This window comes from Bos indicus x Bos taurus, chromosome 15 (genome assembly GCF_003369695.1).
Source record: "Bos indicus x Bos taurus breed Angus x Brahman F1 hybrid chromosome 15, Bos_hybrid_MaternalHap_v2.0, whole genome shotgun sequence".
NCBI lineage: Eukaryota > Metazoa > Chordata > Mammalia > Artiodactyla > Bovidae > Bos > Bos indicus x Bos taurus.
Genome location: NC_040090.1, coordinates 78977137 through 78992977, shown reverse-complemented (window position 1 = coordinate 78992977; position 15841 = coordinate 78977137). Strand labels below are relative to the sequence as shown.

Sequence of the window (15841 nt, the reverse complement as noted above, 5' to 3'; positions counted from 1 at the left end):
TAGAGTAACAAACACAAAACAAAATCTGCCAGTGCCACTGCACTCCAATATCACATATAGCTTCCCACTGCCTTAAAACATTTTCCTAATCAAGGTAATTTGGCTACAATTTGGCTTCACCGACTGCTTGAATCTCTTATCTTTCTCTGTATTCTACTACATACTCCAGTTTTCTCAAACCTTTGATTCTTTGCATATTCTTTTTCCTTTGTCTAGAATGCCCTTCCTCTCTTCTTCACTTAATATAGTCATTCTTTAAGATACAGCTTGTATACAGCTTAATCACCAAGTCATGTCCAACTCTTGTGACCCCATGGACTGTGGCCTGCCAGGCTCTTCTGTCCATCAGATTCTCCAGGCAGGAATACTGGAGTGGGTTGCCATTTCCTTCTCCAGGGGATCTTCCTGACCCAGGTATCAAACCTGGGTCTCCTGAATTGCAGGCAGATTCTTTATTGACTGAGCTACAAGGGAAGTTCAAGATACAACTTGGTTTTCTGCAATCTGCTCAAAAAAAATTAAAATCTTAGGTGTTAATCTAACAAATATGTTATAGGACATATGCTGAAAATCATACAACACTAACGAAAGAAAGCAAAGAGTAAATAAATGAATAAATATGTTATATCCATGGATTAGAAAAATCAACATAATAAAGAGGTCAGTTTTTCCTGAAACCGATATACAGAACTAATACAATTCCTACCACAATCCGCAACACTATATATACAGACAAGATTATTCTAAAATTTATATGCAAAGGCAAGGGAACTGAAATACCTAGAATGATTCTGAGAAAGGAAGATTAAATAAGGAAACAGTCAATTGAATTTTAAGACACTAAGCTACAGCAATCAAAACTATGTTATTGGCAGAAAGACTGACATACATCAAGGAACAGAATTGAGAACCCAGGAACAGACTTAAACAACTAATTTTTTTTTATCAGCTCTGCTTTTATTTTTTTACTTAAATTCATTTATTTTAATTGGAGGCTAATTACTTTACAATATTATATTGGTTTGCCATACATCAACATGAATCCGCCATGGGTGTACACATGTTCCTCATCCTGAACCCCCCTCCCACCTCCCTCCCCGTACCATCCCTCTGGGTCATCCCAGTGCACCAGCCCCAAGCATCCTATATCCTGCATTGAACCTGGACTGGGGATTCATTTCTTACACAACTAATTTTTGAAAAATGTGCAAAAGCAATTCAAGGCAGAAAGGTAACTACTTAACAAACAGTGCTACAACAAGTGGACAACAACAGGCAAAGAAAGGAACTCTGACCCAAGTCTCGCATCTTACAGAGAAATTCACTCAAACTGGATCACTGATTTAAAATACAAAACTATAAACTCTTTAGGGGAAAACGGTAGGGGAAAATCTTCAAAATCTAGGACTACAACTAGTTCTTAAGCTTGACACCAAAAAAAACCTTTGAAAAATTAATAACTTGAGCTTCATCAAGTTAAAACCTTTTTATCTATAAAAGACTCTATTAAGAAGATGAAAATACAAGCTACAGAGTGGGAGAATATATTTGCTAATCACATATTTGATAAAAGAATAGTATCTAAAATACATAATGAACTCTAAAAACTCAATATTTAAAAAACCCAATTAGAATGTGGGCAAAAGACACAGAGACATTTCACTGAAGAGGACATGCAGAAGACACTCAAAGCTCAACCTCATTGAACGACTTCATTTTCAAGACACAAAACAAAACCACCACGACACATCAATATACACTTATCAGAACGGCCAAAGTAAAAAATAGTGATGCCACCCAATGCTGGCAAGGATGTGGAGGAATTGGATCACTCAGATATTGCTGATGGGAATATAAAATGAAATACAGCTACTCTAGAAAACAGTGTGGCAGTTTTGTTATTTGTTAATTAAGCATACAAGTACCATTCAACACTGCAACTGCATTCCTGAACATTTATCTCAGAGAAACAAAAAAGTCCACAGAAAACCTGTACATAAATGGCTATAGCAGCTTTCCTCCTAAGAGCCAAACACCAAAAACAATTCAGATGCCCTTCAACAAGTAAACAGTGAAAGAAATGGTAGCATTTCAAAATACCTACTCAGCAATAAAAAGGAATAAACCACTGAAACACTTGAGAATCTGCATATATCTCCAGAGAATTATCCCGAATGAAAAGTAAGATACTTGAAATGGCAAAATTAAACACTGAAGAGATGGTCGTTTCCAGAGGAGGGGAGAGGAGTTGGTCCATTTTAACTGTACCGGTATCGATACCCTGGTTGTGACCTTGTACTATAGTTTTGTCAGATGCTACTGCTGGGGGGAAACAAGTACAAAGTTCACGTTCTCTCTCTCTCTCTCTCTCTCTCTCTATTAGTTCTTATAACTGTATGTGAATCTACAATTATCTCAAAATAAAAATTATTTTTAAAAATTTCAAAGTAACTTCCTCAAAAAAGGAATTAGTCTCTAATCTGCCATACCCCTAAATTCCAGCATTTATCCCAAATATATTCAGAATGTATCTAGTTTAAGTATCTAAAATTAAAATTTTCTTAATAAACTAATATTCTACTATGTGAAAATCCTATTTGCCAAGATCTAACAGATATCAAGTCTGTTTTTTAAAAAAATACAATCCTTTATTTAAAAGTAAAATACTGAGAAAAGACATTATGTATTGAGTCCTACATGAGACCCTAAAAGATACAAACTGTAGAGAAAAACACACTAATACTATCTAATGTCCAAAGGATATATCATTTTCTTCGCAGGAAGAGACATTATTAACTCAGTTTTTTGATTGAGAAAAGTGGTAGTATTTGAGAACAAAGTTCTCCATGCTAAGCCATGAAAGCTACAGTACACAATGACATAAAACCTCACTCAAAATCAAGTCAACTTTGAACTATAATCAGGCTTCTCTTAGCACTTCATACTGTCTTATTTCCTGATTCTAAAACTCAAGCAACACCTAGAAAATTCCTTCTATCAATCTTAACATCCCTTTCTTCTTTAAGACTCCCCCTCACTTATGTCATTATGATCCTGGAACCAATAACAAATGCAGAAAGATACAATATAATGTACTACATGTAATATTTTTGAAGCCTAGCTTTACACTCTAATACAACAGAAACTCATTTTATAGCTTAAAAGCAGTTGTATTATGGAATAGATTCAAATGACAGTCTTCTGTCAAAGTCCTTTCACCATGCTGCTTTTCCTATTACATGCATCACTCCCACAGCATTTTCATAATACAAATTGGTCATTAAGCAGGAACAGTTGCAAACGTAACATAGCTCCTTGGTGCTATGCTTTGTTTATCATAACAATGGGTAAAGCTGCTAATGGGGTGCATGTTCTGTGCTAATGACACTAACAGTAGAGACAGGAATGAGAATTGCCATTATTCTCAAATGAAAGTTCATTATTATTAAATACAGATCTTCACTATGACCTTTTAAGTATCACACATATATGGTTATTTTTATTAGTAAAAGTCCTTCAGGAAATACAATTTTGAATTGCAAATATAAAACACTTGCAGTCTGAACAACTGTTTCCAAGAAAAAAATTACCATCATTATTTTGTTTGGAAAATAACTACTGCAATCTAGTAAAAAAGACAAAGCAACTTCTTAGGTTAAAACATTAAAATTATCCAAGGTTTTAGGGCTTTTCATTTTATTTTACTGAAGCATAGTTGATCTACAATGTTGTATTAATTTTTACTCCACAGTAAAGTGATTCAATAATACCTAAATTATCCAAAGTTTTGATTTGTTTAGACATATGAAATCATACTATTAGAAAGAAAAATAATTTGAAAGTTCTCATAACATTTATATATTTACAAAAACTCCGTAACTATATTACCTGCCATATTATCTAGTACATCTGAGCCCCAATCTCCTTGAAACACTGATGTTAAAATGCTGTCAAATAAATGAAGTTCCTTTGCACCAACAATTTTGTCACGGAATAAGCGCCGTGCTTCATATGCTACAATTTCTAATACATAATCTAGAGGATGGTTTGAGGATCCTAAAAGAGACAAAATTTTCTTTACTTATAGTAAAATTCAAATGATTTAAAAATGGGCTATTTCAACATAATGTTAGAAAGAATTAGAGAATGAGAATCTACATACCATAATTTTGGCATCAGATAAATAGAAAAAAAAAGGGGGAAAGAGTTAAAATTCATTTTATGAATAAGCAGGTAAATTTTTTTTATTATTTAAAGGATATGTTAAACACTATTATCTCTAGTAGTTTAATAAAAATATCAATCCCTAAAAGCATATTAAACTTGCTTTGGCTGTAAAGAATAATGATTACATTTTTTCTCAAATCAAGTTTTAATAGTGACAATCATAGTTTAGAAAAGGACGTGTACTAAAATATCACAATTTTCATATCATGTTTAAATTTAATATCAACATTATTTCAATTATAATTTTTAAAATATTATCATTACAATACTCATTTATCTATTACAAATATAATACACAGCATAAATACACACAGAGAGACACACTATGACATTCTAAAGAAAGATAAGTGATTTGAAATCATAAAAGCAAAACTTACCTCCTTCTAAATCATATCTGAATAAGCCAAGAACCCACTGGGTAAGGATGCAAGGAGTAAAGAAATAATGACTATAATCATCAACTGTAAATTTGGCCCGCACCTGAAAAAAAAGGCAAGTGATTTGTCCTATTCTTTTAAATTTATAATCATGATGTAAATTTTTCAGTCACTTTAAATTTACAGGAATGTCAGTTTCTACCAGTGAGTGGAACCGTGTATCAACATTACTGATTTCCTTAGTTATCTTGTATTTTATGCACCTAAAAAACATTATCTAAGATAGATTGTTCATAAACTTTAATAAGATGATAAAAGGTTGTCCATGCAAGAAAACAAAATAAAAAGTTAAAAAGTCCTCCTAAAGAAAGGAATTCAAGGAAAGCCAGTTCAGTTCAGTCACTCAGTCGTGTCCATCTCTTTGTGACGCCACGGACTGCAGAACACCAGGCTTCCCAGTCCATCACCAACTTCCAGAGCTAACTCAAACACATGCCCATTGAGTCAATGATGCCATCAACCATCATCGTCCCCTTCTCCTCCTGCCTTCAATCTTTCCCAGCATCAGGGTCTTTCCCAATGAGTCAGTTCTTCGCATCAGGTGGCCAAAGTATTGGAGTTTCAGCTTCAGCATCAGTCCTTTCCAATGAATATTCAGGACTGATTTCCTTTAGGATGGACTGGTTGGATCTCCTTGCAATCCAAGGGACTCTATAGAGTCTTCTCCAACACCACAGTTCAAAAGCATCAATTCTTCAGTGCTCAGCTTTCTTTATAGACCAATTCTCACATCCATACATGACTACTGGAAAAACCACAGCTTTGACTATATGGACCTTTTTCGGCAAAGTAATGTCTCTGCCTTTTAATACGCTGTCTATGTTTTTCATAGTTTTTCTTCCAAGCAGCAAGCGTCTTCTAATTTCATGGCTACAGTCACCACAGGCAGTGATCTTGGAGCCCAAGAAAATAAAGTCTGTCACTGTTTCCATTGTTTCCCCATCTATTTGCCATGAAGTGATGGCACCAGATGCCAAAGGAAAGCCAACCTAAGTATAAAATGGGAGCTATAATTCCAAGGTGCTCATGGGTTTAAGACAGACCCACTTTATAACAGCAGGACCGACAGAGCTATCTTATGTTCAAGAGGTCACAGAACTTTGAACAAATCAAAGTGCCACAACTCATATATATCAGCAACAAGTGTACAGCCTGTGCCCTCCTCCCTACAGACGGGGCCACTTCTCTTGCTCCGGCCTTGATCACCTAACATATGAATTAATTTATAAAAACATAATTTTTTCTTTCCTCACTCTGGGCTTTCTGTGTGGTGCTAGTGGTAAAGAACCTGCCTGCCAATGCAGGAGCTATAAGAGACACAGGTTCAATTCTTGGGTCTGGAAGATCCCCCGTAAAAGGGTATGGCAACCCACTGCAGTATTCTTGCCTGGAGAATTTGACAGACAGAGGAGCCTGGTGGGCTACAATCCATAGGATCACAAAGAGTCAGACATAAATGAAGCAATGGAGCATTCACGCACTTCTACTCTAATACTATTAAGAGCATCTTCCACAAACACTTTCATAACTTTCACATGCTATTCCCTTTATCCAGGAAGACCCTCTTTCATCTTAGGTCACTTTGTGAATTTCTCTTCATTTTTCAAAACTTAGACCACATTTCCTCTTAAAAATCTACCACACACAACAAAGTTACTCACTCCCTCTTTCATGCTGTCTCTGTAACTAGTACATACTGCTACTGATATACATATTGTGTGCTCAGTCGCTCAGTTGTGTCCGACTCTTTGTGGCCCCATGGACTGTAGCCTGCCAGGCTCCTCTGTCCAATTTTACAGGCAAGAATACTGGTGTGGGCTGCCATTTCCCACTGCAGGGAATCTTCCCAATCCAGGGACTGAACTCACATCTCTTGTGTGTCCTGCATTGAGTTTACGTATATGATCAGGTCCCTCATTAGTGTGTGCATGCTCAAGGAACAGTGACACAGTTATCTTTGTATCCTTAGGACCAGCACTGGAAAGAGGAGGTACTCAATAAATATCTTCTACATCCTTACTTTATCAGAGTATTTTAAACATTTCTTCAAAGACAGAAGGAAAGAAACAAACATCAAAAATTACTCTCAGGTTTGAATCCTGGAAGACAGAAACTGAAAGAAGTCAGGAGAAAGATCTAGTTTTAGAAAGAAAACAAACTCCATCGTAAATATGCTAAATTTAAGCTCAAAGCAGAATAACCACTTACCCACTGATGTGTTTTTTCAGTATTTGTTGGGTGTCTATTAGAAACTGTGCCAGAAGATGTAATAGTGAATGAGGTACACACAAACATCTACCCTCGAGAGTTACTCTCTAGGAGAAAAGTATAAATGGCAGGAAAATAAAACCTGAGCATCAACACAGGTTAGGATTAAAGGCAGCCCTCTGGAAGTGATACTAATAGACATGAAAACTACAATATAAGTGAATATATACCTGTTCATACACTTGTACCATAGATCCTGCTAAGAGATAAATTTTTGAAGAAGAACCCCAAACAGAATGATTCTTCAGATTTTTATGAAGAACTGGTTCCAAATATGCTCCATAAATTGTTTGTAATTGCTCTCTTTCTGGGTAACTAAAAAAAAAATCATACAAGTTGAAATAAATATTCTAAATTATTATTTTAATTTTAAGGTATAGAACTGATTTCCAAACTGTGTGGTTTTCAAACTGTGAGGCCTAGACACCTCCAAGGTTTACTCAAGGGCTTAAGCCAAACTCATGGTCCTTATTCTTACTTCAACTCAATCAGATCCCTAATTATCTGTTGTCAAATACTAAGGATTCTAATACAGGATTCTAATGAAATTACTTAAAAACATAATTGTTTAAAAAACCACTGATTGTTGGAAAGGGCCAGAGGAAAAGTTTGCTTAAGAAAAAGCATTTTCAATTAAGTATAGTCTATACAAAGAACAGTAATCCACTTTAGGACTACGCAAGTAGAAAACATCAAATAAAATCAACCTTTCCTCCCAAACCAAAATCTATTTCAATACAGCTTAATTGGTGGCTGAAACATTCTAAAAGAAGAATGTTAATGGATGGGAGCAGTTTAGCACGACAGCATAAAAAAGATTTGGAGGACTTCGCTGGTGGTCCAGTGGTTAAGACTCCATACTTTGACTGCAGAGGGGCTCAGGTTCAATCCCTGGGCAGGAAATAAGATTCCACATGTCATGTGCTGTGGTCAAAAAAAAAACAAACCTAAAACAGTACTGTGGTTACTAGAATATATATGGATAATTGTTATGGCATGTAGTTATACTTCAGTAAAGTTATTTAAAAAAAAAAAAAAAGGTTTGTAAAACAAAATATAACCAAGGATACAATGTCATAAAATTGCAGTTCATGTAACAATCACGGACCAGGGAGATGGATGGGTAAAACAGGATTAATATCTGTTGTTGTTGTTGTTTAGTTACTAAATCAGGATTAATATTATAGGACACTAAATGATCTAACTCTACCTTGTTCAGATATAAATTCTGTTTTAGGTTATCTCATAAAATTCAATTGTATGTTTGCTTTATATAACCCATAAAACAGTTAAGCCTAAAACTCACCATTCAGAGTCCTGACACTGACATTTAGAGACAATGCAAAGTAGTTCTGTTTATTGCTATCACATAAGAAGCACTGGTTAAAGCCTTCGTCACCCTAACCTACTTCTTACAGTTTAGGAAGGGTAGGAAAAAAATAATGTCAGAGCTTAAGTTGGACTATTTTTATATTCTACATTTGGAAGTAATATCATTAAGACTTTCACAAAATGCAATATATAAGATGTCTCTCCACATCAAAAACAAAATTTTAATACAATGATACATACTCTATAGCACAAAGACGAACAATAGAAGTAAATCTGGTAGTAAGCTGATGTCTTCCCAGTCTTCCTCCAGCTGACATAGAAGCCACAATTTGAATATTTTCTAAACCAACCCATTCTAAATTTTCATCATAAAATCCTTGATATGTCAGTACCTATTTAAAAATAAATATGTTTAAATGTTTCATGCTTAAGATTTTATAATCATAAAATATTTTGCATAAAACAATTGTTTCTGAATGAAATCATCCTCTAACTTAAAAATTTGACTGAAATATACTTTAATTTCTTATTCAATTAAAAATAATACTGTTCAGGATTCTGTGTTCAATGTCAAAAACAAATTTATGGTTACTGGCAAGGCGGTAAGATAAACTAGAGGTTGGAATTGACATATACCCACTATATACACACAAAATAGGTAACAAGTAAGCATCTACTGCCTAGCACAGGACAGTCTTCTCAATATTCTTTAATGGCCTGTATGGGCAAAGGATATAGAAAAGAGTAAATATGTTCCACATAACAGACTCACTAACGCATAGCAAAACACAGCATGTCAATCAACTATGAGCCAATAAAAATTTTTTTTTAATTTAAAAAAGACTCTGTTCAGTTTATGTTAGCTGAACTATGCTCATTTTTAAAATGCTTTTCAAAATAAATATTAAAGTCCAGATCATACTATTAATATAAATCTACTTGCAATTATCCAAAAAAAAGTGAAAAATATGGAAAAATATAAGGAAAACAGTTTGGGTTTTGTCTATACTTTTTTTTTTTTTTTACATTTTATTTTTTATTTTTTTTACATTTTTTTATTATTATTTTTTACTTTACAATATTGTATTGGTTTTGCCATACATCAACATGCATCCACCATGGGTGTACACATCATGCACACGTCTATACATGTTTTAATATATTCAGCAGTTACATAGAAAAGCAAAATGTGAACCTGATTATCAAGCTCTAATTTAGAATTTAGCATTCCCAATGTGATATGAATCACATAAAAAAAACCTTCCACAATGACTAAGGCATGCCTGAGGAAATATATTAATATAACTGTTTTTGGAAGACTGCATACATAGAAGAATGAAGCCAAAATTTGTGCAACTCTAACACCATCCTCAGCTTCTGTTTTCAGGAATTAAGGGCAGGTAAACAGTGTGGGGTAATGGCTGTTTTCATTCTTTTGAAACAGCGTCTCTATGTAATACTAATTTCTAGATGTAGGTAGCCCTGAGGTAGGAATAAGGTGCTTCAGGAGTTTAATTTCCATTTAATTTCCACAATGGTCCTAAGGAGGGAAGCAGATTTTCTATCTATAAGAAAAGTTAGTGAAATTAAATTGTCTCCAATTATATCAAAACACTTCAAGTGATAATACCCACCTGCTGCAGGAAAGCTATCAAAGTACTGGTGCCCCATTTGTCCAGCCTGGGTAGGTTGATGTCTTTTAAGTACAGAACGAGTCTCTCACAGTCTTTCGGTCTATACACTCGGCCAGTGTTAGTACTGATGACCATGCAAGTCTGGCTCAGTTTCTGCAGGAGATGCTGGGAAGTCGTCTGTGTGCTACAGTGAACTGTGGCGATGTAAGTTGACCGGAGTTGGGAAAATGCATACCTGAGCAGCATCCTATGAAAGACAAAACACTCGACCTCATAAATGCAACCAGAGAAATACTTTTCATATTTAAAATACAATTTCTGTTATTCAGTACATATGTACTTTTGGCTGTGCTGAGTCTTCTCTGCTGCACGTCCTTTTCTCTAGCTGCAGCAAGCAGAGACTACTCTAGCTGTGGTTTGCAGGCTTCTCTTCGTGGGGGCTTCTCGAGGCTGAGCACAGACTCTGGGACGCACGGACTCAGCAGCTGTGGCGCAGGGGCTCAGTAGGTGCGGATCCCCAGCCCCAGAGCACAGGTTCAGTAGTTGTGGCACACAGGCTTAGCTGCTCTGCAGCATGTGGAATCTTCCTGGACCAGGGATTGAACCTATGTCTTCAGCACTGGCAGATGGACTCTTTACCACTAAGCCACCAGGGAAGCCCCCAAGATTTCTAATTCTAAATATTTCCATTTCTAAATTATTTACAATGTTGTTTAAGGAAAAAGTAGTAACAATAGATATGATTTCTACAACTATCCATAGCTACTAAACTTGATTTCTAAGTTTTAGAGTGGAAAAAAAAATAAATTCATATTTTAAGGCATTCTTGAGACTCAGCCAAAAAAAAAAAAAATCAAGGTTCACAAAAAGTAAGTTTAGTTTGAAAAAAGTATACATAAAAACCATTTATGTATACATAAAAAGTATACAAAAAAATTGTGACAGATTTTCATATACTCTAGAGTATGCGAAATTTTAATTCTTTAAAGTAAACGCTCCAAAAAGAATCATCTTACTTCTAAAAAAAAATGCTCAGTTAAGTTCAGTTGAGTTCAACCACTCAGTCGTGTCTGACTCTTTGTGACCCCATGGACTGCAGCAAGCCAGGCCTCCCTGTCCATCACCAACTCCCAGAGTTTACTCATATCCATCCAGTCAGTGATGCCATCCAAAAAAATGTTCACAGGTACTAATCATTTTGTTGTGATTCTATGCACAGATTTTTTTTAACGGTATCTTCTCAGATTTCTCTGATTCCATCAGGAAATACATAACTTGGCAGGAAAAAAAGGACGTATTTTTCTCTATAGTAATATTATTTTTACAAATAGTGACAATAAAGAGTCCTTCATGAAAACGTACCTGCCATTTTAACCAAAAACATGTAACAAAATCTGTTAAATCATTTTAGAACAGGAGAGATGCATAAATCCCTTACAGGCATCTTGAGTACTATTGTTCTCCTCTTACCCTTTGCCACATCCTTCTGGTCCAACAAGAATAAATGGCTGCTTAGTATCAGGACTTAACCAAGGTCTGAAATAGTCTAGACCGCGCTGCATGTCAGGAGTCTGAATAACTGGAAGAGTGTGGCTACTGCTGAAATCATCAGCAGTCAAGTTTTCTGGCTTCTTCAGCACATAAGATGCTAATCGTCCTCTACTTGAGTCATAGTACGTGTCCAGTGGTTTGTGAGGGTCTGGAGGAGATTGTCGTGCCCAGTTAAAAACCTTAAGAAGAAAAAGTTACGAAAGATTTTCATATACTCCAAACAGAATATGTGAAATTTTAATTCTTTAAAGTAAATGCTCCAAAGAGAATCATGTTACTTCTTAAAAAAGTTCACATACACGGCTGCTGCTGCTGCTAAGTCACTTCAGTCGTGTCCAACTCTGTGCGACCCCATACCCAGCAGCCCACCAGGCTCGTCCATCCCTGGGATTCTCCAGGCAAGAACACTGAAGTGGTCTGCCATCTCCTTCTCCATCACATGCACTAAACTTACTAAATATCCTTAATAATTATAGTAACATTTTATCTCACATATTATTCTCTAAATGATCATTCAAGCAAAGAAATAAAATTCATCTAGGGCTGCCATCTATGGGGTCACACAGAGTCAGACACGACTGAAGTGACTTAGCAGCAGTCCACACATATATTGTATAAACATATTCAACTTCCCATCGAGTTCTTATGAAAACTAAACTACAAATAACACAGTGTAGGGCTTCGAGACCCATCATTTCCAGTGTTAACTGTCCACGGCACTGTCACCACTACTGCTCCCAACCTGTTCCTCTTTCCAAAACTGTCATCTATACAGAGGCACAGCAGGAGTTAGCCCTAATGCAACTCAACACCTTTACTGACTTTTATTCTGTACAATAAGACATTGAGTGGTAACAGTAAGAAGCATCTGGCAACAGAGGCAACAGATGGGCTACGGAAAGAAAAACACAACAGAGAAAATAATAAAGGGTGGTATCAATGAAACAAAATGACAAAAATGCAGAAACTTAATGTTGGAACCAACCCCAATGAATATGTGCTCAATTATTTCAGTGGAGGTCAATAGGAAGAAATTCCTTAATATGTAGAATTTGGCTTTATAAACAATGTAGCTGAAATGACTTCTGCACTAAATAAAGATCTATAATGATTGTTCCATCTAAGCATTTATAACTGGAAAACTCTTCTGGTTAAAAAAATGATTAAAATTTTGTTACTTTAAGATTAAAATGAATAAAATAACTATATTTATTCATATAGCTAAGAAGGTACAAAAATATCTAACAAAAAACATAGTCCAGACTTTAGCCTATTAAAAAATCTTTCATAATTTTATTTTTTAATCAAAGGATAACTGCTTTACAGACTTTTGTTTTCTGTCAAACCTCAACATGAAGCATCCATAGGTATACATATATCCCCTCCCTTTGGAACCTCCATCCCCATCCCACCCCTCTAGGTTGATACAGAGCCCATGTTTGAGTTTCCTGAGCCATACAGCAAATTCCCATTGGCTATCTACTTTATATATGATAATGTAAGTTTCTATGTTGTTCTGTCCATACATCTCATCCTCCCCTCCCCTCTCCCCATGTCCATAAGTCTATTCTCTATGTCTGTTTCTCCATTACTGCTCTGAAAATAAATTCTTCAGTGCCATCTGTCAGTACCATTCTTCAGTACCATCTTCAGGATATATGCATTAGTATATGATATTTCGGAGAAGGCAATGGCACCCCGCTCCAGTACTCTTGCCTGGAAAATCCCACGCACGGAGGAGCCGGGTAGGCTGCAGTCCATGGGGTCGCTAAGAGTCTGACATGACTGAGCGACTTCCCTTTCACTTTTCACTTTCATGCCTTGGAGAAGGAAATGGCAACCCACTCCAGTGTTCTTGCCTGGAGAATCCCAGGGACAGAGGAGCCTAGTGGGCTGCCGTCTATGGGGTCGCACAGAGTTGGACACGACTGAAGCGACTTAGCAGCAGCAACATAGGATATTTATCTTTCTTTTTCTGACTTACCTCACTGTGTATAATAGGCCCTAGGTTCATCCATCTCATTAGAACTGACACAAATGGGTTCCCTTTTATGATTAATATTCCATTGTGTATATGTACTACAACTTCTTTATCCAATCATCTGTCAATGAACATCTAGGTTGCTTCCATGTTCTAGCTATTGTAAACAGTGCTGCAATGAACAATGGGATACATGTGTCTTTTTCAATTTTGGCTTCCTCAGAGTATTTGCCTAGGAGTGGGACTGCTGGGTCATATGGTGCTTTCATTCCTAGTTTTTTAAGGAATCTCCATACTGCCGTAGTGGCTGTATCAATTTACATCCCTACCAACAGAGCAAGAGGATTCCCTTTCCTCCATACCCTATCCAGCATTTATTGTTTGCAGATTTTTTGATGACGGCCATTCTGACCGGTGTGAGGTGATATCTCATGGCAGTTTTGACTTGCATTTCTCTAATAATGAAGGAGGTTGAGCATCCTTTCATGTGTTTGGTAGCCATCGGTATGTCTTCTTGGGAGAAATGTCTGTTTAGGTCTTTTTCCCACTTTTTCAATGGGTTGTTGCTCTGGTATTGAGTTGTATGTATATTTTGGAAATTAATCCTTTGTCAGTTGTTTCATTTGCTATCATTTTCCCCCATTCTGAGGGTTGTCTTTTCACCTTGCTTATAGTTTCCTTTGCTGTGCAAAAGCTTTTAAGTTTAATCAGGTCACACTTGTTTACTTTGGTTTTTATTTCCATTACTCTAGGAGATGAGTCATAGCGGATCTTGTGTTGATTTATGTCAAGTGTTCTGCCTATGATTTCCTCTAACAGTTTTATAGTCTCTGGTCTCACATTTACATCTTTAATCCCTTTTGAGTTTATCTTTGTGTATAGTATTAAGAAGTGTTCTAACTTCATTCTTTTGCACATAGCTGTCCAGTTTTCCCAGCACCACTTACTGAAGAGGCTGTCTTTGCTCCATTGTATATTCTCGCCTTCTTTGTCAAAACTAAGGTACCCATAGGTGCATGGGTTTATTTCTGGGCTTTCTATCTTGTTCCATTGGTCTGTATTTCTGTTTTGTGCCAGTACCGTACTATCTTGATGACTGTAGCTTTGTAGTATAACATGAAGTCACAACAGTTGATTTCTCCAGCTCCATTCCTCTTTCTCAAGACTGCTTGAGCTATTCAGGGTCTTCTGTGTTTCCACATGAAATGCGAAATTTTTGTTCTAGTTCTGTGAAAAATGCCATAGGTAATTTTCATAGGGATCACACTGAAACTGTAGATTGCATTTGGTAGTATAGTCATTTTCACAATATTGATTCTTCCAACACAGGAACATTCAATATCTTGCCATCTGATTATGTCATCCTTGATTTCTTTCATCAGTGTCTTGTAATTTTCTGTATATATTCTTTTGTCTCCTTGGTTCAGTTAATTCCTAGATATTCTATTCTTTTTGTTGCAATGGTGACTAGGATTGATTCCTTAATTTCCCTTTCTGATTATTCATTGTTAGTATATAGGAATGCAAGTGATTTCTGTGTATAGATTTTGTATCATGTGATTCTGCTAAATTCACTGATTAGATCTAGCATTTTCTGATAATATATTTAGGGCTATCAACTTCCCTGGTGGCTCAGATAATAAAGCGTCTGTCTACAATGCAGGAGACCCAGGTTTGATCCCTGGGTTGGGAAGATCTGCTGGAGAAGGAAATGGCAATCCACTCCAGGACTATTGCCTGGAAAATCCCATGGACAGAAGAGCCTGGTAGGCTACAGTCCATGGGGTCGCAAAGAGTCGGACATGACTGAGCAACTTCACTATATCCCTATATCCCTCTATGTATAGTATCATGTCATCTGCAAACAGTGACAGCTTTACTTCTTTTCTGATCTGGATTCATTTTACTTTTCTTCTCTGATTGCTGTAGCTAGGATTTCCAAAAATATGTTGAGTAACAGTGGTGACAATGGACAACCTTGTCTTGTTCCTGATCTTAGGGGAAATGCTTTCAGTTTTTCACCATTGAGAATAATGTTTGCAGTGGCCTTATAATATATGGTCTTTACTATGTTGAGGTAGGTTCATTCTATGCCCATTTTTGGAAGAGTTTTAGTCATAAGTGCGTGCTGATTTGTGTCAAAGGCTTTTTCTGTATCTATTGAGATTAAGAACAAGCTGGAATCAATATTGCCTGGAAAAGTATCATTAACCTCAGATATGCAGATGACACGACCCTTATGGCAGAAACCAAAGAAGAACTAAAGAGCCTCTTGATGAAAGTGAAAGAGAGTGAAAAAGTTGGCTTAAAACTCAACATTCAGAAAATTAAGATCACAGCATTTGGTCCCATCATTTCATGGCAAATAGATGGGGAAACAATGGAAACAGCGACAAACTTTATTTTCTTGA

General features: G+C 36.2%; 1 protein-coding gene across 4 annotated transcripts in view; it reads right to left on the bottom strand.

The window, feature by feature from the left end:
- Positions 1 to 15841, bottom strand: part of DYNC2H1 (dynein cytoplasmic 2 heavy chain 1) — a 393951-nt gene that overhangs the window by 282634 nt on the left and 95476 nt on the right. For 3 of the 4 annotated variants that reach the window (XM_027563956.1, XM_027563957.1, XM_027563959.1), the window contains 6 exons: positions 11369 to 11628; positions 9899 to 10145; positions 8505 to 8656; positions 7103 to 7247; positions 4605 to 4707; positions 3889 to 4056 (listed from right to left, as the gene is read on the bottom strand). In XM_027563956.1, the coding sequence (XP_027419757.1) occupies positions 3889 to 4056; positions 4605 to 4707; positions 7103 to 7247; positions 8505 to 8656; positions 9899 to 10145; positions 11369 to 11628 (1075 nt within the window). The remainder of the gene's footprint in view (positions 1 to 3888; positions 4057 to 4604; positions 4708 to 7102; positions 7248 to 8504; positions 8657 to 9898; positions 10146 to 11368; positions 11629 to 15841) is intronic. The other variant, XM_027563958.1, reaches the window with a different exon arrangement.